Source organism: Populus nigra, chromosome 10 (genome assembly GCF_951802175.1).
Source record: "Populus nigra chromosome 10, ddPopNigr1.1, whole genome shotgun sequence".
In the NCBI taxonomy this organism is placed as follows: Eukaryota; Viridiplantae; Streptophyta; class Magnoliopsida; order Malpighiales; family Salicaceae; genus Populus; species Populus nigra.
Window position 1 is genome coordinate 9,320,321 of NC_084861.1, and position 18,275 is coordinate 9,338,595.

At 36.7% G+C, this 18,275-nt stretch overlaps 2 protein-coding genes across 4 annotated transcripts; both read right to left on the reverse strand.

Moving 5' to 3' along the window:
- Positions 1 to 563: 563 nt before the first annotated feature.
- Positions 564 to 6,888, reverse strand: LOC133705566 (heat shock protein 90-5, chloroplastic-like). The gene is given in 18 exon segments (XM_062130846.1): positions 564 to 1,017; positions 1,119 to 1,208; positions 1,643 to 1,748; positions 1,864 to 2,038; positions 2,170 to 2,272; positions 2,928 to 3,182; positions 3,273 to 3,443; positions 3,695 to 3,835; positions 3,911 to 4,015; positions 4,100 to 4,180; positions 4,268 to 4,312; positions 4,673 to 4,789; positions 5,018 to 5,161; positions 5,290 to 5,373; positions 5,467 to 5,560; positions 5,648 to 5,773; positions 6,059 to 6,132; positions 6,459 to 6,888. Coding segments are annotated over 18 exon segments (2,376 nt in total). The 5' UTR covers positions 6,726 to 6,888; the 3' UTR covers positions 564 to 819.
- Positions 6,889 to 9,563: 2,675 nt separating this feature from the next.
- On the reverse strand, positions 9,564 to 13,932 carry LOC133704589 (uncharacterized). 3 transcript variants are annotated; one of them, XM_062129464.1, is made up of 7 exons: positions 12,585 to 13,932; positions 12,417 to 12,453; positions 11,383 to 11,619; positions 11,250 to 11,297; positions 10,253 to 10,704; positions 10,045 to 10,152; positions 9,564 to 9,942 (listed from the first exon to the last, which is right to left on the reverse strand). In XM_062129464.1, exons 1-6 carry the CDS (start codon positions 12,890 to 12,892, stop codon positions 10,080 to 10,082), a joined length of 1,155 nt encoding a protein of 384 aa, XP_061985448.1. In that variant the 5' UTR covers positions 12,893 to 13,932; the 3' UTR covers positions 9,564 to 9,942; positions 10,045 to 10,079. The 3 variants fall into 3 exon arrangements, with proteins under 3 accessions (XP_061985448.1, XP_061985449.1, XP_061985447.1); XM_062129465.1 differs by having other exon boundaries at positions 9,564 to 9,968; XM_062129463.1 differs by having other exon boundaries at positions 10,066 to 10,152; positions 12,585 to 13,931.
- Positions 13,933 to 18,275: the final 4,343 nt, after the last annotated feature.

Below are 18,275 nucleotides of genomic sequence, written 5' to 3' on the forward strand. Positions count from 1 at the left end.
ATTAATAATTATTAGAATTCCAGGTCAAAAAAATCAATGGGGCAATGGGTGAATTAATCTGATCCAGTAAAGCAATTTTAAGAGAGAAAGATCACATCTAGTAAATGAAAAAAAAATCCGAGAATTGATAATTACCCGGAATTGCAATTCGTCATGAAATTAAAAGGATTTACCTTTCTCAAAATAAAGAAAAAAGCTCCTTTTCTTATTTTATTTTATTTTTTTCATTTCAGTTCTTTTTTTTTAGATTTATTTTTTTTATTTCATCTTTAGACTTGTTTTAATGGCCATCCACTGTCACCCAAGTTATTTTAGGAATGACCAAGTTCAACAGATTGCGTTAGAATAATTTCAACATAACTTAATTTAATTAATATTAATTAAATACTAAAAAAATTGATATTAATAATAAAAGAAAAAAATAAATACACAAGTAAATAAAGATAAATTATAACATTTTTTAAAGTATTATGAAATGCAAAAAAACAATTAAAAAATTAATTATTATTTAAAAAAAGTGAACTACTTAGTATTAATTAAAATTGAAAAAAAATAATCAAAAGTTGAAAAAAAAGAGTCAAGCAACTGCTGATCAAATTAAAACTCATGAGAGGATGCAATTCCACAAGTTCTTTTGACACCATGAAATGATGCAATCCTGTAAAGATCCAACCCCGCCGATTCTTTACCCGTCACAAATTTATAAGCACCTCTCTCTCTCTCTCTCCAGTTCACCCCACCTCTCTCTTTTGCAGGAGTTATTTCCCTCGAGGGCATAATAAAAATGATGCCTAATTCTCTAGGACGTCAAGATAATAATTAATCCTGCCAAGGATCACTCTCTGTCCTCACTTCTGATGGTTCAATTACTTGTGGCTCTGAGGCCTCACTGGCATTTGCATCAGATTCCTCAGCATTATCCTCTGCCTCATCTCCATCTGATCTACCCCATCTCCCTCCAAGTGCCATGGCCATCATCTCGTATATTTTACCACCCAGCTCAGCTGGGCTGTCAGGCTGCAGCATCAAGGGAAAGATGTGAATAACAAGAGCCTACTCATATACTAGCGTATGCTGAGCAATTAAAAGAATTCAAAAATATCTATTCTCATTCTTACAGTGAATCCACTGGAGATCAATGCAGTATCATATAGGAGGTCAACAGCTCTCTTGGCATCACTGCTATCAGGAGCATTCTTGCAAGCAGCCTGCATATGCAAACAATCTAAGAATCAGAAACTCCGTCTAGAAATAAGCAATTCATCTAGAAATAAGCAATTCATCTTAGGTATTTTCATCCATGAAGTTAATGCACAAGGCAATACTTCATCGATATATCAACAAGAAACTGCCATCCATTTACATGGTCAATTGTTGACACTCCAAGAGGGATTCTTGACATCCTCGAACCCTTTTGATCACATAAGCCTCTAACTAACTAAATAACTGTGTGTGTAGTTAAATCTTGGCAGGTAAATAACTTCAAAGACCCATCGGTTCTTCAAAGCTGTCTCTCGTCGGGTTTTCCATTACCTCCTCAGTTAGTGATTGTAGTAGTAGTAGAAGAAGAAAAGGAAGAACATCAACAGCAACAATACCATAGCTTCACCGAATTAAACAGTGTTGAGAACAACTGTCTTACGTTTAAGTCTTTAATGATTGGGTGATCTGGATTAATCTCCAGTATTCTCCTTCCCCTCATGAACTCCAAGCTGGATTGATCTCCAAGAGCTTGTGCTTTCATCAACCTTCAAAAGCACGAAACATTTGAAATAAGATCAACTGAATAAGCTTGAGCTTCTGTTAGGTGGGGTGGGGTGGGGTGGGGTGAGGAGATAGGTGTTGTTAAAGACAATTTCTAACCTTTCCATGTTGGCAGACCAACCAAACTTGCCAGAGACAAGCACACAGGGAGAAGAGCTGAGACGCTTTGAAACTTGGACTTTGGCCACCTTTTCACCCAGTTGCTGCTTAATCCAATCACATAGGAGATTGTATTCTTGTTTAATTTCCCTCTCTTCGACCTCATCATCACCACCTTGCATCAATAACCTACATTGTTAGCGAGATGGAAACTAGAGCCCCAAGAAGAGAGGAGCCATGCCATGAAAAAGCTTTTGATTTGCTTCAATGAATTGTATAATAGATACAGAAATTGCTAGTGCTCACCCAGTTCTAGATCTTCCTTGCTGATATCAACAAATTTCTTCTCTTTGTAGGTTTGCAGGTTCTGGATGGCAACCTCATCAATTGGCTCAATTAAATAAAGGACCTACAAACAATGCATCAAACAAAACCACATCACACATCCAGGAACATGTAAAGGAATATAAGATGTCTATGCCAACACAGAACCTGAAACGGGTTATAAAGAAAAAGAAAGTGCAACAAAATATAACATTATCATAGTGACAGCTACAAGGAATGGCAAGGTAAAAAGAAAAGGAGACAGAAATCATGAATATGAATTAATTTGGGAAATCATTAAAAATATTTAAACCTACTTCAGCCTGATTTAATATAATCCTTCCTTTTATTTAAGGTTTCAATTATTTCATTCTTGAAGAAGTGTTTGTTGTAGAATTACATTCTTATAAAACAAATCATTAAGGTTGTGTGTGTGTGTCTGTGTATCTGTGTGTCTGTGTGTCTGTGTTGTATAGGTATTATTTTACTCGAGGTTTTTACAGTTTCATATACCCAACAGCTGCAGCCAGTACACAACACCCACAGCAGCACAACTGTTATTTAAAACAATCAAATATTTACTTTCTAGGTTGAGCTAGATTGGTTACTTTACAAAGAAAAGGATGATTAGCTTATTTTTCATCAGCTAAAAAAATCATGTGTTGCTGCATCACAGCAAAGCTTGCCTTCACCATGTGAACTCAAGTGCAGGTATACTTAAATCTGCACCACGCACGTACCTCAATGTCTTTTTGAACCAACTTCTCCAAGAAGGGCGCACTCTTGGCACTTTTCAAGCTGTCTGTTGCCAAGTAGTATATAGCCTTCTGGTTTTCTCCCATGTTTTCAATATATTCATCTAAGCTTGTGAGTTCCTCCTCGCTTTTGGAAGTGTAGAAACGCAACAGTGGAGTTATGCGCTTGTGATTACCAGAGTCTTCAACACACCCTAACTTCAGAAACCTGCCAAAGTTCTCCCAGAATTTTTTGTAATCCTGAAAATCAAAAACATATGTATATACTATTCATTAGTAAAACACAGGCCGAACAGAGGATAAAATATACATGGACTGCATGCCACTAACCTCTTTGTTTTCACTTTCAGAAAGATCTTGAATCATGTCAAATGTTTTCCTAACTAGCCTTTTTCTCATAATCCTTACAATCCGACTCTCTTGCAGAATCTCTCAAGAAACATTAAGAGGAAGATCATCGGAATCCACTACACCCCTCACAAAGCTCAAATATCGTGGAAACTGCCAAAAAAAGAGGCAAGGACAACATACTTAGCTTGTTCTTGTATAACATTGCAACTTCATGACAAACTCCCAAAAACAGTGTGTTGACTCGTAAAAGACAATAAAAAAATTTGCATGGAGGATAAAGTACAACATTATATGGATATGATTAAAATTCAAATACAATATCTATGTATGATTAAATATGCGTGAAGAAAATGCAGAAAACAGTAAAAGTTACAACTTCAATAAATTATTACATCACGTACCAGTTCCCCATCAAAATCATCTGAGATAAATACCCGCTTCACGTATAAACGAATGTTCTTTGTTTTAGGATTTATTACTTCCTCGTTGTTAAGAGGCCCCATTCCTGGAATGTATAGAACGCTCCTAAACTCAACCTCTCCCTGCAAAAAAAATTGAAGTTAATTTCATACACTGAAAAATTGGTAGCCAAGTAAGAAGTATGAATATTATGGTACCTCTGTGGTAAAGTGTGCATATGCAAGTGGATCCAAAAATTCATTAAATGTCTTCTTGTAGAACTCCTGATATTCATCCTTTTCAACTTCCTTCGGATTCCTCATCTACAACAACAAATAGAAGATAAACATAGAGTACATTATATAAGAAATTGCAAAAACAAAGGTAATACCTACTTAAATACTCACCCAAATCGGTTTTGTCTCATTGGCTAATTCCCAATCCCAATACTTCTCAGTTTTAGTTTTCTTTGTCTTTTTTTTCTCACCCTGCACCAGGAACATGAACCCAGTTAAATGGCATGATTAATTAAATGAAAATCATAGCACCGTCATTAAGATTGTGATGGCATTTACCTCTGGCACCTCTTCTCCTTCTTTCGGTTCTTCCTCCTCTTCCACCTGCCCAAGGTTTCAATTTCGCAGAAACGCTTTAGCTGGTATAGGCTTAAATGTACAAGCAACACTAATAATGGCAAACAATATTCAGCTCAAATTATCACTCACATACAACATTGTGTGATTCAGAAAATATAAGTTCTTACAAAGGTTCTAAGAAACCAGGTCAAAGAGCCAATACAGTTTTTTTTTTTTTTTGATAAATAGCCAATACAGTTTTTAAATGGTAAGAGTAATGAACTTCCTTTAAGAATTCCAAACTATTTAATGTACATGCAAACCACTGTTCCACCCACCCAGATTTTTTCAAATTTCATGTAAATTTGACAATAAGCAGGAAGTAAGAGAGGGATGCATTCTGACCTCAACAGTCCTTGATTTTTCTACCCATGTATAGATAGGGAAAGCAACGAACTGAGAGTAATTCTTCACCAACCCCTGAATTCTGACTGGATCTGAGAATTCATATTTGTCATCTTCCTGCAAGAGGACAATAATTTGTAAGCCTGCTTTTGATCACAACTACTGAAGTTGGACAAAGAGACGTGCGAACCCTACCCCCAAATCCCACACACAGAACAGGCCAGAAAAGAGAGAAATTTTCAGCTTTGTTTTTGAACCATAAGCAAATAATACTGACTTTCAATAATAAGGTTAAATGCCTGTTTTTCATCTAATTTGTGAATAATATCCAGAGAGCATGTGTACCCTTAAATAAAGTGTGATTTGAGTTCCACGGCGGAGGAGCTTTTCAGGGTCAGTTTCTTCCTTGATGACATAAGAGCTACTGTCAGCTTCTGATTCCCAAACATGTTGCTTATCTGACTTTGGGCTCTTTGTAGACACAACGACCTGATTGCAAATAATATAGATAATCAAGTTTAATCAGGAACTTGCTACAGAAATGACAGTCACAAAAACTTCAAATAATAGCAAACAGTGCAATATATACAAAAAAGTTCATAGAAAATACAATGCACCTTCTCAGCTACAAGGAAAGCAGAATAGAAACCAACACCAAATTGGCCAATCAAACCATTGTCTGCCCCAGCATCTTTGTTTTCCTGTAGACAACGGGGCAGGGAACTTAATTACAAGTCCAGCAGAATCCAAATATGGTAGGCGATTTGATGTTATCTAAAGGAGAAAACAGACACCTTAAGAGCCTTTAGAAATTTTGATGTGCCACTCTGAGCAATAGTTCCGAGGCAGTCAACAAGCTCCTCTTTTGTCATCCCAATGCCAGTATCTCTGCAGATTCAGAAAAATCAGATCAAATTGCTTCCCAGCATGCTTATCTACAAGAAGGAAGTGAAATTAAAAGAAGTCTTTGCATACGTTATGGTAATGGTGCCATTGTCTGGATCAGGCCTGATGCGTATCTCGAGGTCACCAGCATCCCCAAGCAATGAGGGCTCGGTCACACTTAAGAATCTCAACTTATCTAAAGCATCGCTTGCATTGCTGCATCACAGTAATAGAATTAAGTCACTATGTCTACTACAATGGGAAGCACTACCAGAACAACATGAAATCAACAGAAAAGAAAATAGTGACTCGTTTCTTCGTCGGTAAATGGGCAGAAAAAGCATAAAAGCCTTTCCAGATAGGCTGCTTTTTCATGTTGCCCCTTACACAAAAAATTCCAATGTCCGACTAACAGACTAGATAGAAAATTAGCAAGCTCATAAAGCCTGGTATTAACAAAGATTAAAATACTCGCTATATACCAATAGAGTCAATGCTCACCTCACGAGCTCTCTAAGGAAAACTTCCTTGTGGCTGTACAGACTGTGAACTATCAAATCCAAGAGCCGACTGACCTGAAAGGATTGAGATTCCCAACTTTCAGTGCCTTGTAGACAAAAATTTTAACTCCAAACTAAGTAGCATTTAAAAACCAATTGTAACAACAATAAAAACCAAAAAGGCATCCATCTTTGGTAAAGCTTTCATAATCACAGTATTCGGGACTCCATAAACAGCTAAGAAATTGCACAAACATCAATAATTATCCATTAAAAAAAGAGTGTTTTTTACTTGGTCAAACTGAAATCAAACAAAACAAAAATACAACACAAGAAAAACCTATACCCAATTCGCAAAACCTAAAAGACCCCAACTTTCACAAAATAATAAAGAGACCCACCTCAGCTTGATACTCAAACTTCTCGCCAGAAGTATCAGTAGCTTCCTTCTCTGCCACAGCAGCCTCGCACCGAACCGAAATCCGGTCATTTCTCTTCTCAAGTTTCCATTTTAATCCAGAACAGGAAAATTCCTTTTTGAGACCGTTATTTTGTGGCAAAAAAACACTTCTCAGATTTAAGACTTTGTTATTTGGATGTCTTATAGTGGAGGGGAGGGAGATTAAAGAGGCAGAAGTAGCTAAGCTTCTGCTTAAAACTGGAGCCATGAAAGAAAGAGGGGGAGAGAGAGAGTGGGAGAATGTTTTTGCCGGGCTTCCTCTTGCAGCTATCTATATCAGTGCAAAGGAGGGGAGAGCGTTGCAAAGAAGAGAAAAAACCCTTGAGGGGTTTAATGAGAAGAAGAGAGGGTTCTAGAATTTTATTCCAGACAAAAACCACTGTACTCTTTCAGGGATTTGCACTTGGAGTTATGTGTTTGTAAATTGTAAGGCTTAGATGCTGCCATCTCAGCATCCACAATATCCTCCTAATTTTTATTTTTATTTTCTCCTTTTGAACTCGAACGAAAATAAAAATCACTTTGTAAAAAGGGGTGCTAGCTTTCAACCCAATGCTGGTATTATCAATTTGGGCCCGACTTTCGATCTGGGTTTAGAAGCTAATTTGAGTGTGCTTATCACGGCAGTTGGAGGCTGATGCCGGCCAGAAAAATCAGGGCAGCGACCGATGGATGAAAGGCCCAGACAAGATTATTATCATAGAAGGAGAGAGCCTGGAATAATTTATATGAGTTTAGTAATTAAATTTGAATAAAACAACAAAACCGTCCCGTCAAATTTATATACAATGATCATTGGCATCTGCTGTTCTCTTCTCTGTATTGTACTGCAAGTGAGGGCCGGTGCAGTAGCAGCAGACCTTCTCTTTTTTAATGATTCGATGGCTAATGGTATTTTCAAATCATTTTAAGTGTTGATTGATATTAAATTTTCCTGTCAAGTGAGTTGATCATGATGTTCAAGATCAGGAAATAAATAGAGGGGAGAGCGGTGGAGGAGCAGCCTCGAGTCTCGTTGTCAAGGAACAAAGATCAATAAAATCTGGCAAGTTTTTCACTTGGAAACACCGTTGATTTATTCCAATTCATCATTGCAACGATATAACAGGTAACTCTCTAGTAAAACCAGTTGCACTCGGTTACTCGGACGAAGCATTGTCATTTGACTCGTTTCTATTCCTTTTTATCATCTTTCAAGTAAAAGGAATCGATATACATTAAATGCATATCCATGCATCGTGTTATTTGGAATAACAATTTCACCTGAACCCTATGCATACCAACCTGGATAAATAGAAATTTTTAAAACTTGATCGGGTTCAAGTAAAATTCAAAGGTAAAAAAGTCGGATGAGTATGGATATTAATCTATTCTAACCTATATGACCCCTACTTAAAACACTCGATCTAAAATAAATAAATAAATAATCTTAAATTTTGAAAGAAAATACATATATACTATGTGATGGATCTAAATAAAATTGACCTGAAAAATTCCCAAAATAAATATAAATAAATCCTTAAAAAAGAGAAGAAAAATTAAAAAAAAAAAAAAAACTCAAGGATACGAGCTCAAGTAAGGTTCGAGCCCATGCTCCTTGCATGAGCACATGAATGCATGGACAACCAATGCATGGGTGCTATGCAATGAACTAGGTGTACGTAGGCATGCTAAGCATGCACATTATCACCATTATGGGCTCGGCATGTCATGCTTAAGCCCAGTATGTTTGGGTCCAAGCAGCGTTCTGTCCCGTTTTCATCTCTAATGAGCTTCAACTCAACACTCGCCATAGAATTTTTCTCGAGTTCCATGTGGATCTCTCAAAATTTTATACTGATTCAATACATATTATTTTGAGTAGAATATAACTGATAATATTGTAAGGGTAAAATTATACTCTAGGTCCTTTTCTTTACAAAAAAAAAAAAACAAAACTCATAAGTTATAAATATATCATGAGACCTTCAGAACAAATGTTTGTAATCTTTTTATTCCTAATATTTATAGCAAATGTATTTTCAAAATCTATCTCCTTAAAATATCATTGTATTTTTTCTCTTTATAAAATTATTGACTTTATCATTGGAGAATCTCCATATCCATAAAAAATGATCTTTTATATATATAAGCTATAGTCACCTGACTTACTGGGCACCACCTGCTATTATTACAATTACCAATTAATTGCCTTACCAGACATCACCTAATACCACTTACCAACCTTCTAGATTTTTCATATCAAGTCACTAGATACCTTGACAAAGGAGAATGAATCAAATTGTTTGAACCAAGAGATCAAATCAATTACCCAACACATCAGTTTTATTCCTAAACATTTTGAATTTTAAGACTCATCACTAGGCTAATAATGTACTAAATAGTTGGGTTTTGATCGGGTCGATCAGGTTACCCGTTCAACTTGGGTTTTTTTACTATGCAAGTTGGGTTTTTTATTTCTAATTTCCCGCGTTGATGACCGGTTGAAGCCCAGTTCGACCCATCTGTGTGGGTTTTAAGACAATGACAACGGTGGGTTGAACGTTGAGTGAATATAAGCAGGAATCAATATTACCTGATTTTATTGCTGATTACCATTTCTCATGGCTTTTCTTCTTATTTCTTATTTACTGTTTTAATTCGGTGACGTGGATAGATGCTGTACCTTTTGTTGCCATTAGGATATTTCACGCTGATTGTAAATCCTGACACAGTGAGCTGATTCAATTGTTGATTTCTGCTTTTGATTTGATATGTTAACAAAATGTCTAATAATCATTCTCTCTATAAACAAATCAAAAGCATGCGAAATACGCGCATCACAGAACTTGCAGATGAAATCAAAAGTAAATATGGATTTGGCAAGCAGCAATGTTTTCTTGAGTCACTGTGCTTGCTGAGCTCCTCTTAATATGATTTGCAAATAAGAGGTGGGTGCTCTAACATGGTTTTGGTTGCTGTGCACATGACAAAACCACTAGTAATTACAAAAGACATGATTTTGCTCGAACAAAAAAAAAAAAAAGCTTGATTTTATAGGCCCACATGTTTAATTCTACTAAATATATTTATGAAATTATTTCACTGAATAGCCACAGCACTTGTAGTCATTTCAGCTACAAGAATTCACATAAAAGATCGACAGGAAAAGGCAAACAGCAAATTGGACGAGGAGGGTTATGAAAATAAGGATAATAAAATCAATAAGAACCAACCAGCAATCACCAGACTAAAAAGCTGTAGGGGATAGTTGATGATTGCTGGCTGACCATACTCCCCTTGCTTAGATGCTATTTTGAAAGCGCAAACAGCCGCAGCAAAGGAATTTCTCTTTTTTGCTGAAGTGATCCAGGACTATTTAGGAGCAACATGATTTGATTTATCAAGCTGGAGCTTTCTCAAAGACTTCAGAATCCACAAGGTAACTGTAATAGATAGAAGAATAGAAGATCTGTGATCAATGGATGTATGTGTACTAGAAACAGTAAATTAAATCAACCAGACAAGGAATTGGAAAAGGATGTTACGGCTCATATAGGATTGCTGACCTTAACCTGATCGATCAGGCCTCGGCAGCTGTCTGCTTCAGACAATCAACATTGCACAATCCAACAGACCTCACCATGTCTCCCAACCTGCCATAACCAATTCCAATTACCAACATCACCATATATTCCTCAACATAGACTTACAAAGGACACGAAACAAAACAAATTAAGCCTTAGTTGTATGGACCGGTCGAAGCTGTTCCTAGCTTTCTCTGGCTGATCCGTGCTATTTCTTGCTTTGGCCATGCGTTCAATGCTCTTTCGTGCCCTTTCTCTTCTGTCAGTGCTGGCTCTTGCTTTCTCTCTACTGTCTGTGCTTAGCCTGGATTTTTCTTTGTGTCCAATACTAGGCCTTGCCTTCTCTTTATGATCTGTGCTTGGCCTTGGCTTCTCCGCATTGTGTTCTGCAGTATTCAAGGGTTGTTCAGGTTGATCAGTACTTTGGGCTGATACATTTCTAAGACGCGGTTGCAATTTTTCGATGGCACATATGAACTTCTTGAGATGCTTCAAGTATTCTGGGTAGAGTTCCAGATTGCAGTGGTTTCCTCCTTTAAGCCACAATGGCTCATACTTCTCTTTGCAAAGCTCCCACAGCTGCTTCCCATGAGAGAAATTCACAACTTCGTCTTCTGTTCCCTGCAAGAACCAGTAGGGAAATTACATTTCATCACACAATTTTTCGCATCTTCTGTTTCTTAAATTTGATCAATTTCAAGTATTGCAACAAGTTTTCATGAAAAAAATGTAGGATTTCGAGTTCTCCGAAGCAACCGGTTCATATTCCATATCCATTCTGCGCCATTTTGAGCCATTCCTTAAGAATAGTGGTTATTCATAGTCATAGCTCAGGCCTAATCAAACGAAATCGTATTATTTATTAAAAAGTTTGACTACAGGAAAATACTGCATAATGGACTCCTCCGCATCGTGATGACAACAGAACATCAATGTGTTTTTGCAAGAACACAACTCATATCGTGAAATTCTGTTTCTCAATGCTGTACCAGAAAGCTCAGATCCTTATTTATAAAGAAAGAGGAAAAGTTCTGCTGTGTCGAAGTATGAATAATATTATTTGGAAGCAAAGGTCTATAATAAGGCTAAAATATTGCATCAAAATTTGCAGAACATGCCAGACTGAATTCGGCTTCAGCAGAGAAACAAGAGGAAATGGTACTCACATGAATTACAAGAACTGGGCAATTGACTAGCGGGATTTTATCAATATTCTGCAAGGAAAAATAAAGGATTACCCTGAAAGAAAGTATCAAATCTAACACATTAAAATTACATGCGAAAATGTGAGAGACGAACCTTGTAAATGTCGAACCAGAATGTTTTCTTGATAGGATGCATGACTCGAAGGCCAGACAGGATAGGACTGTGAAGAATAACAGCCCTTAATTCAGGCAAACAAGTAGCCAATTCAAGAGCAGGTCCACTCCCTAACGACTGGCCATACAATATAATGTCTTCCTCCTTCACTCCATATGTCTCTTCAAGGCATTTAAATGCAGCCTCTATATCAGCATACGTGTCTTGCTCACTTGGCTAATTGGCATCAATGCATTGCACAAAATCAGCCGTCATTTCACTTACTGTAATTCACAGAGAAAACAGCACGCTATACTGAAACAGAGTTTTCTAGAAGACTTGTAATTACTAGTGGAAATGTAACCTGTGATAAATTGAGTACGTTCTCTACTCGAGAACTTTTAACTTGGTAGCTCACAAAAATGATAATGGTTCAAAGTGTAATCTCTTGTTTCAGCACCTGGTTTAAGCAGGCTTGGTCATTTGGTGAGTCTAGAATGCCGGCGTCAGTAGAATTTCAAAGTTGTTGGACTATTAAATTTGAATAAAGTGATGAAAAAATTCACTTAGATTAGTTCAAGGGACTAACCCACGTATGCATTTTAACTCTGTCGGCTTGGTAGAGACCGAGGACATTGTAGTAAACCCCGGACACTACTCACTTCTTTTCTACCATAATATAAGTACTTTCTCAGTGTATCATGTATATTGCGAGGTAATTAGAAGTTCACCCTAACAACCCCCTCCGCCGCCTTCTAATTCTGAGGTTAATTAGGCAGGCCTGCCAAATTTGCTCGAGCCCGTGTAGAACAAGGGAAACATGAGAAAAGAGTCTTGTCATGAAGCATAGAAAGTCACATTTCGATTCTCTATGCTTTGACTTTTAAAAATTTTCTCTCAACATTTTCATGAAAGTATGAGACCTGCTATTAATTCCATGCCCAAGTGAGCTTGACTGGTTTGGATTTTAGTTTGACCACTAACTTTCTGATCGATTATTTTAAAGTCAGGTGGAAACAGACAGGATTTTATACCTTTCCAGAAGACTGTCCATAGCCAGAATAATCATACCTGCATAACACCAAAGAACAAAATGCCATAGATCATCATACTATAAAATCCAAAACACACAAAAAAAATAATAGTAGCAAGAAACTAAAAATTGTTGATACGCATCGATTAAAATGATCAAGATGACCCACCCCATAAGATTAACATTGAGATGCAAGCTAAGTTCAGTGAAAATATGATACATCTGGCCAATATCAGCAGCATTGCCATGAGAATACAACACTGTCAATGAAGCTGATGGATTCTTCACATACATGGCAACAATCTCATTGCCTTTCTTGGTACATAATCTCAAAACATCCACGTTGTCCCTCTGGTGGAGTGTATCTGATGAGAGCCTAAGTTTTCCGGTTTCTTCATCCACTAATATGGTGTAAGATGGTGGATTTGGTGGAAAGAAAGCAAATTTTGCTGCCATGGATGATGTTGCTACCCCCATCTGGTAAAAAAGAATACTGATGGAGAGCCTGGAGGTGATTAACTTTTTGGGGGTGTGAAAGGCTATCTGAAGTGCATGGTAAAGTTTCAGTGTGTGGGTTTCTTTAGCTCTTTGGTTCTAGATAAAAATGGCTGGAGATATGGTCTTTGTGAGAGCAAACATGGAAAGAACAAAATTAGAGGAAAGGATTTTTATAGGTTATTGAAGAAGAGTAATTCCAGGTTGTCTGGATGGTAAGTTTGAATTCATTTCCAAAAACATATTTGATGATAGGAGCCAAAAAGGGCATTGCTAGAGGCCCTGCTTTCTCTTCAGACTAGACTATGTGTCTCTCGGTTAGCATTATTTTTGCCATACCTAAAATCCATTAGAATAATTATACTTCTTTGTTGGAAGCCGGTATCTTGATGATGATGCTTGCTTTGATGTATAATGGACAAAAAAACTCGAGAGAGAACAAAAAAAAAAGAAAAAAAAAGGGGATTTAATGCTAGAAATAAAGTGGATGAATGATGAATGGGTGGGTGGGTGGGACTAAGGACTCCCAGAAAAAAATAAAAAAAATTCAAAGCAAATGGAATGGGTGGGACTAGTTTAGAAGGGAATAGGGAACACTTCATGATTACATATAAGTACATATAGTTTTTTGACTTTGAAATCGTGGCTCTTCCTAATTGCTTTTCATTGCCTAAAGCTCGCAATGAGTAGAAATTGCTATTTCATAATCATCTCTGTTTCGTTTCTCCATTAAAAAAACTATACTAATAATTGCGTGTGCCCAGTATTTCTTCACTCCTAAATTATAAGATTTTCAGTTTCTTTCATCATTAAATGTCTTCTATTTATGTTTACCTTGTAAGATTTCCAGCACTCATCATTTTGCTCGTGACTTGTTTTTTTCCCTTTATGAAGAGATAAACCCACAAATAAATTGATCGTAGATAGAGAAAAAAAATTGCATGTCTAGAAGAGTTTTCATCTTCTCAATGTCTAGACTAAAACTTAGAACCCTATCTCAATGGTGGAAATTCAAATATAAAAATTCAAACTTTATAAGCAGGAAAACAAAACTCCAAAATGAAAATCGATTCCACTAACTCGAAGCACGGAGGACTAATGAACGCCAAGAGACCTCATTCAAAAAATTTTGAGGACGAGGGAGCCTTTTCTTTCCTTCTTTCTTTCTTTTTGGTCGAGGGAGCCTCTAGCTTTTACTTTGATCAAATGCTTGTTAGTCGTATGAACTTTCAGCTCCACGCCTCCTTGCAAGTGGGTCCTCGTGGATGCTGCTAGTGCTTACATGGAGCCTAAGCATGCAGCTGTGAGGAACTTGAAATAAATCAAGGCCATCAAGAAGGGCCAGGGCATGCGGCAGGCCACCCAGTCTTTGTTCTTGGGCACCTCAGCCCACAATATAAACAAGCCTCAGCATGGAAACTCAAGCCCATCGCGAGGAGCTCATGAAAGGAGTCCAGCATCCCCATTCTTGGGACTCAGATGGACATTATTATTAATAATTATTTAATATTATTTAATCATAAATATTAGTTTAATATGATCAAACTAACCTATATGGACATTATTACAACTTTCATATATTGAAAAAGAACATAAACATATTACATTGCAGATGCTCTGTGTGATTTGAAAAAAATAAATCCTTTAGAATTATAATATCAATCTTTATAATAATAATTATTCGTTTTTTTACCGGGTGTCTTTTTTATTCGTGACACTTCTTTTGTTGTCTTTTTTTTATATATAAAAAAACAGTGAATACACTTCCCTATTTGCAATAAGTTCCATACTTTCAATTTTGTATTTTTATTCTTCGAACTATGTAGAATAGTTTATATTTTGTTTTTTTTTTTCATTAAAAGAGCAGAATATATATATGTATCAAAGTCAGATATTTTGACAATTTGTGCTTTTGAATATTAAAAATAATATATTTTGTGGGACACACCGTTGAATAACTAGCACTCCATCCATTACTATATATATATACATATATATATATATATATACATATATCAGTAACAAATATTTTACCCAGGTAGCTAGAGACATATAATAATAGTCTTCTGCATGGAGCTGGAGAAGCACCAAAAGGGGTTGTCATGTGGCAGCCATAGCAGGGCCGTGGCTAAAGGATACGTAGCACAAGTTTCCATAGTTGCAGGGTGGTAGTTTGGCTCTTGGTGAAATTCATAGTCACACAGTCCTCAATGGAAGAGAGCCCACCCACAGAATTTCTAAACAAAATATTGAAGTTGGGAGGAACGCCTTCTGTCTTCTAATTCCTATGCTCTAAACCCCAATATTGCAGCTTTTCATGTTTTATCTTAATTAATTAGCGATGTTAATGTTTTAGTAAATCCATGGTGTGATCACCTCCCGGCCCCTTGATTTTCTCTTTGGTTTGTGATCAATCAACTGCCCCTTATTATTTCCCATGAAGCTGTGGTTAGTAGACTGCAATATATTCTTAGCGGGATAGAAATCATGTCAGGCAAAATCTAGCATTTATTCTATTCTATTTTCTCCCAAAACATCAGAGTACAAATTAACGACGTTGTCAGTCACTGTCTTACCCGGTTATATATGCCAAAAACACTACCTTAAACTCAGAAAGAAACCATGCTAGCTAGCTTGCTTATTGCCAAATATTCTGACAGATGAAATCATGAACTTCGCCTGGTTAAGCATGTCCATAGCCAATCTGAAGCTAGAGCACAGTAGAATAGAAAGAGCTAGAATTGATCTGAATCCATTTTCCATTATATAGGGAACAGTAATTCTATAGAAAAAATAAACATAGAAAGCCTAGCATTAGACTTTATAAATCTCGTAAAATAAGAAAAACCATCCTCGTTGATTGGATGGCGGCAGACAGGCGCAAAACACAGTTAGTTTCCTTTCAACGTTGTCACATTCTTAACCTCCACCTCCATCAAAACTGTTAGTGGCTCTGTATTGGTTCCAACGCCAATCGTCAAGAGTTGATTATAGCCCACTCCTCCTTGTTTATGGTATTTGATTAATAATAATTAGTCACTATCGTATAAAATCAAATAATCCCTTAGCCACTTCGACCATCCTAATTAAATTAGCAGTTTTTTCTTTTCTTTTCAAAAACACATTCTTTCTTAATTAATGAAAACACTAACTCGTGTTTTGGCAATACGTTTGGACCAGGTTTGAAAGTACTTTTCTAATTAAGACATGTTCAAAAAGATTATATTTATACTTTTTTTTAGATAAACTCTATTATCAAATATGCACAGATATATCAGTTATAAATGAGTTTAGGAGTTTTATTAATTAATCAAATTACAGGTTATAATTAAACCCTGTCGGACTGCGAAACCTTTCATGACATCCCAATGCACAAAAAGTTGAATCATATTGTGATTGAAAAAGTGCTTTGAGATTCTCGTTTTCGTTGGTCCAATTGACACATGTGGTAACCCGAGGGTTCATGCAATAATTTAATGTATTATAAGTTGGTGTACAAATTCTGAATTAACAGTAACTAATTAACAATTGAACATGGGGAAACGAATGTTGGGACCATAGCTATCTCACTAGGGTATATAGCAGCTATAAAGCTACATTTGACTCGTGTTAATTTGAGTCTCTATAAATCTCAGTTTTTTGCTTTCATTTATTTCCCTTCTGCTGTTTTGAATGCAAAAACAGATATACATACTCAACGAAAATGGCTGCTTCGCCTGTGAAGTTTACATGCTTGCTGCTCTTACTGCTGTTTACAAGTGCATGGCTCAACAGTGCACGTGCCCATCCAAGTATGTTGCCTTCCCTTTACTGTCTTGTATTTTACTCTCATCTGGGGTTCTTGACGTTAATTTTTCGATTTTACTAACATTTTTCATTTGAACCTTGATATGGGAAATGAGCAGCTGTGGAAGTCGATACTTTTTCAAGTGAAAGGGTAAAGAATTCGTGTCAACATCTATAGCAATAATCAACTGTTTGCCCAATACCGGTTGATATCCTTATTGTCGGGCCATTTCTGAAGTGCTTCATGTTAATTGCCTGCAGATAATAGTGGATGGCGATGGAATGGTCACGACCAGCATTAAAAAGATAGGAGGAAGAAAAGTGGTTCGAGCCCACAACATCAAAAGCAATGTAGCGCATGGAGGGACCTCAAGGATTTCGAGTGCAAATGATCAAGTGGTTGGAAAATATGGCTACGAAAGAGAGGTTATGGATATAGGAAATAAGCGAAACGGGGGTCGATTTCCTGAAGGGGTTAAAGAGTCAGGTTTTGTAGCTTTTAATGCTGATTACCATGAGCCTAGGCACCATCCACCTAAAAATAATTGAGGGTGATTTTAAAAAGTAGATCATTCTTAAGACAGTTCCTAATCTAGACTCTTGTTTTCCTATATATTGTCTGTTTTATCCGTTTGTTTTCCAACATTAACTTCTTCTCTTTTCCTTTTTGGTTCGTTTGTGAAGTGACAGTGATATGATCAACACTAGTTAGCACTGCTAAGCATTTGACTCTGTTAAATAGAGGCAACTAACCTTTCAGTGTTAATTTTTTTTTTCTCTCATGCCAGTACTCTAGTTCTGCTATCAATCATGCGTAGCTTATAAGTTCTTCATCCTTTGTTTTGATTCGATGACTAACTGCTAGTTAATTGCTTGATCAGCTTTCTCATTCCACCTGAAACCAATTAGGTCACACAGACATGTAGCCCCTTGTGACTTTCTAGGGCTCAACGATAATTTCATGTGCGTCGCTGCCTTTAATTAATTAGTCCAATCAAATAATTTGATCGCTTCGTTCGTGTATAGGATTCTACCATAGTCTATAGATTTTCATTTTAACACCAGACAATTTTTATTGATCAATATTAGAGTGAATGTCGCCAAGAGTTCAAGATAACGTGAATATTGGCTTGGCCAAATAATCTAAATCCAGGTAAAACTAGGGAAGTACTCGATCCCTTCCCTCTCGACGTGCTATGGATTCTATCGATTTGTAAGAGTCAGCGAGTGCCGAGTATCTACTCTCTCGGGCCTCAGCACTTTGCTGAATATTACTCTATTGTAACCGGAAAAGAAAAGAAAAACTCGATTGTGGTCTTGGTGGTGGGTCGATTCAAGTTGTTTGTCGAGCTTTGGGCTCCTACGTACGCCATTCTTCCAGTTTTCGGCCTCCGTTATCTTCCCAAACCTTTATTTAATGGAATCGAATTGAATTTCATGTTAAGATCATAAATATCCAATGGCTAATTATTTCTTCGAGTTTTTTCTTCTTCGAGTTCTTTTCTTCAACGTTTAGCACTGTTGTTCGAGAAATCAAATCTAAGCATAGAGTGCTAAACACATCTCAATACAAGATTTT

What these genes read in the sequence shown, in the direction of transcription:
- LOC133704589 (XM_062129464.1), bottom strand. Translation starts at nt 12,892, where the DNA reads ATGGGGGTAGCAACATCATCCATGGCAGCAAAATTTGCTTTCTTTCCA. An exon ending in ATGGACAGTCTTCTGGAAAG is followed by an intron (nt 11,620 to 12,416) that starts GTATAAAATCCT and finishes GATGCCAATTAG; the next exon opens with CCAAGTGAGCAAGACACGTA. An exon ending in GCTAGGAACAGCTTCGACCG is followed by an intron (nt 10,153 to 10,252) that starts GTCCATACAACT and finishes TGGTTATGGCAG; the next exon opens with GTTGGGAGACATGGTGAGGT.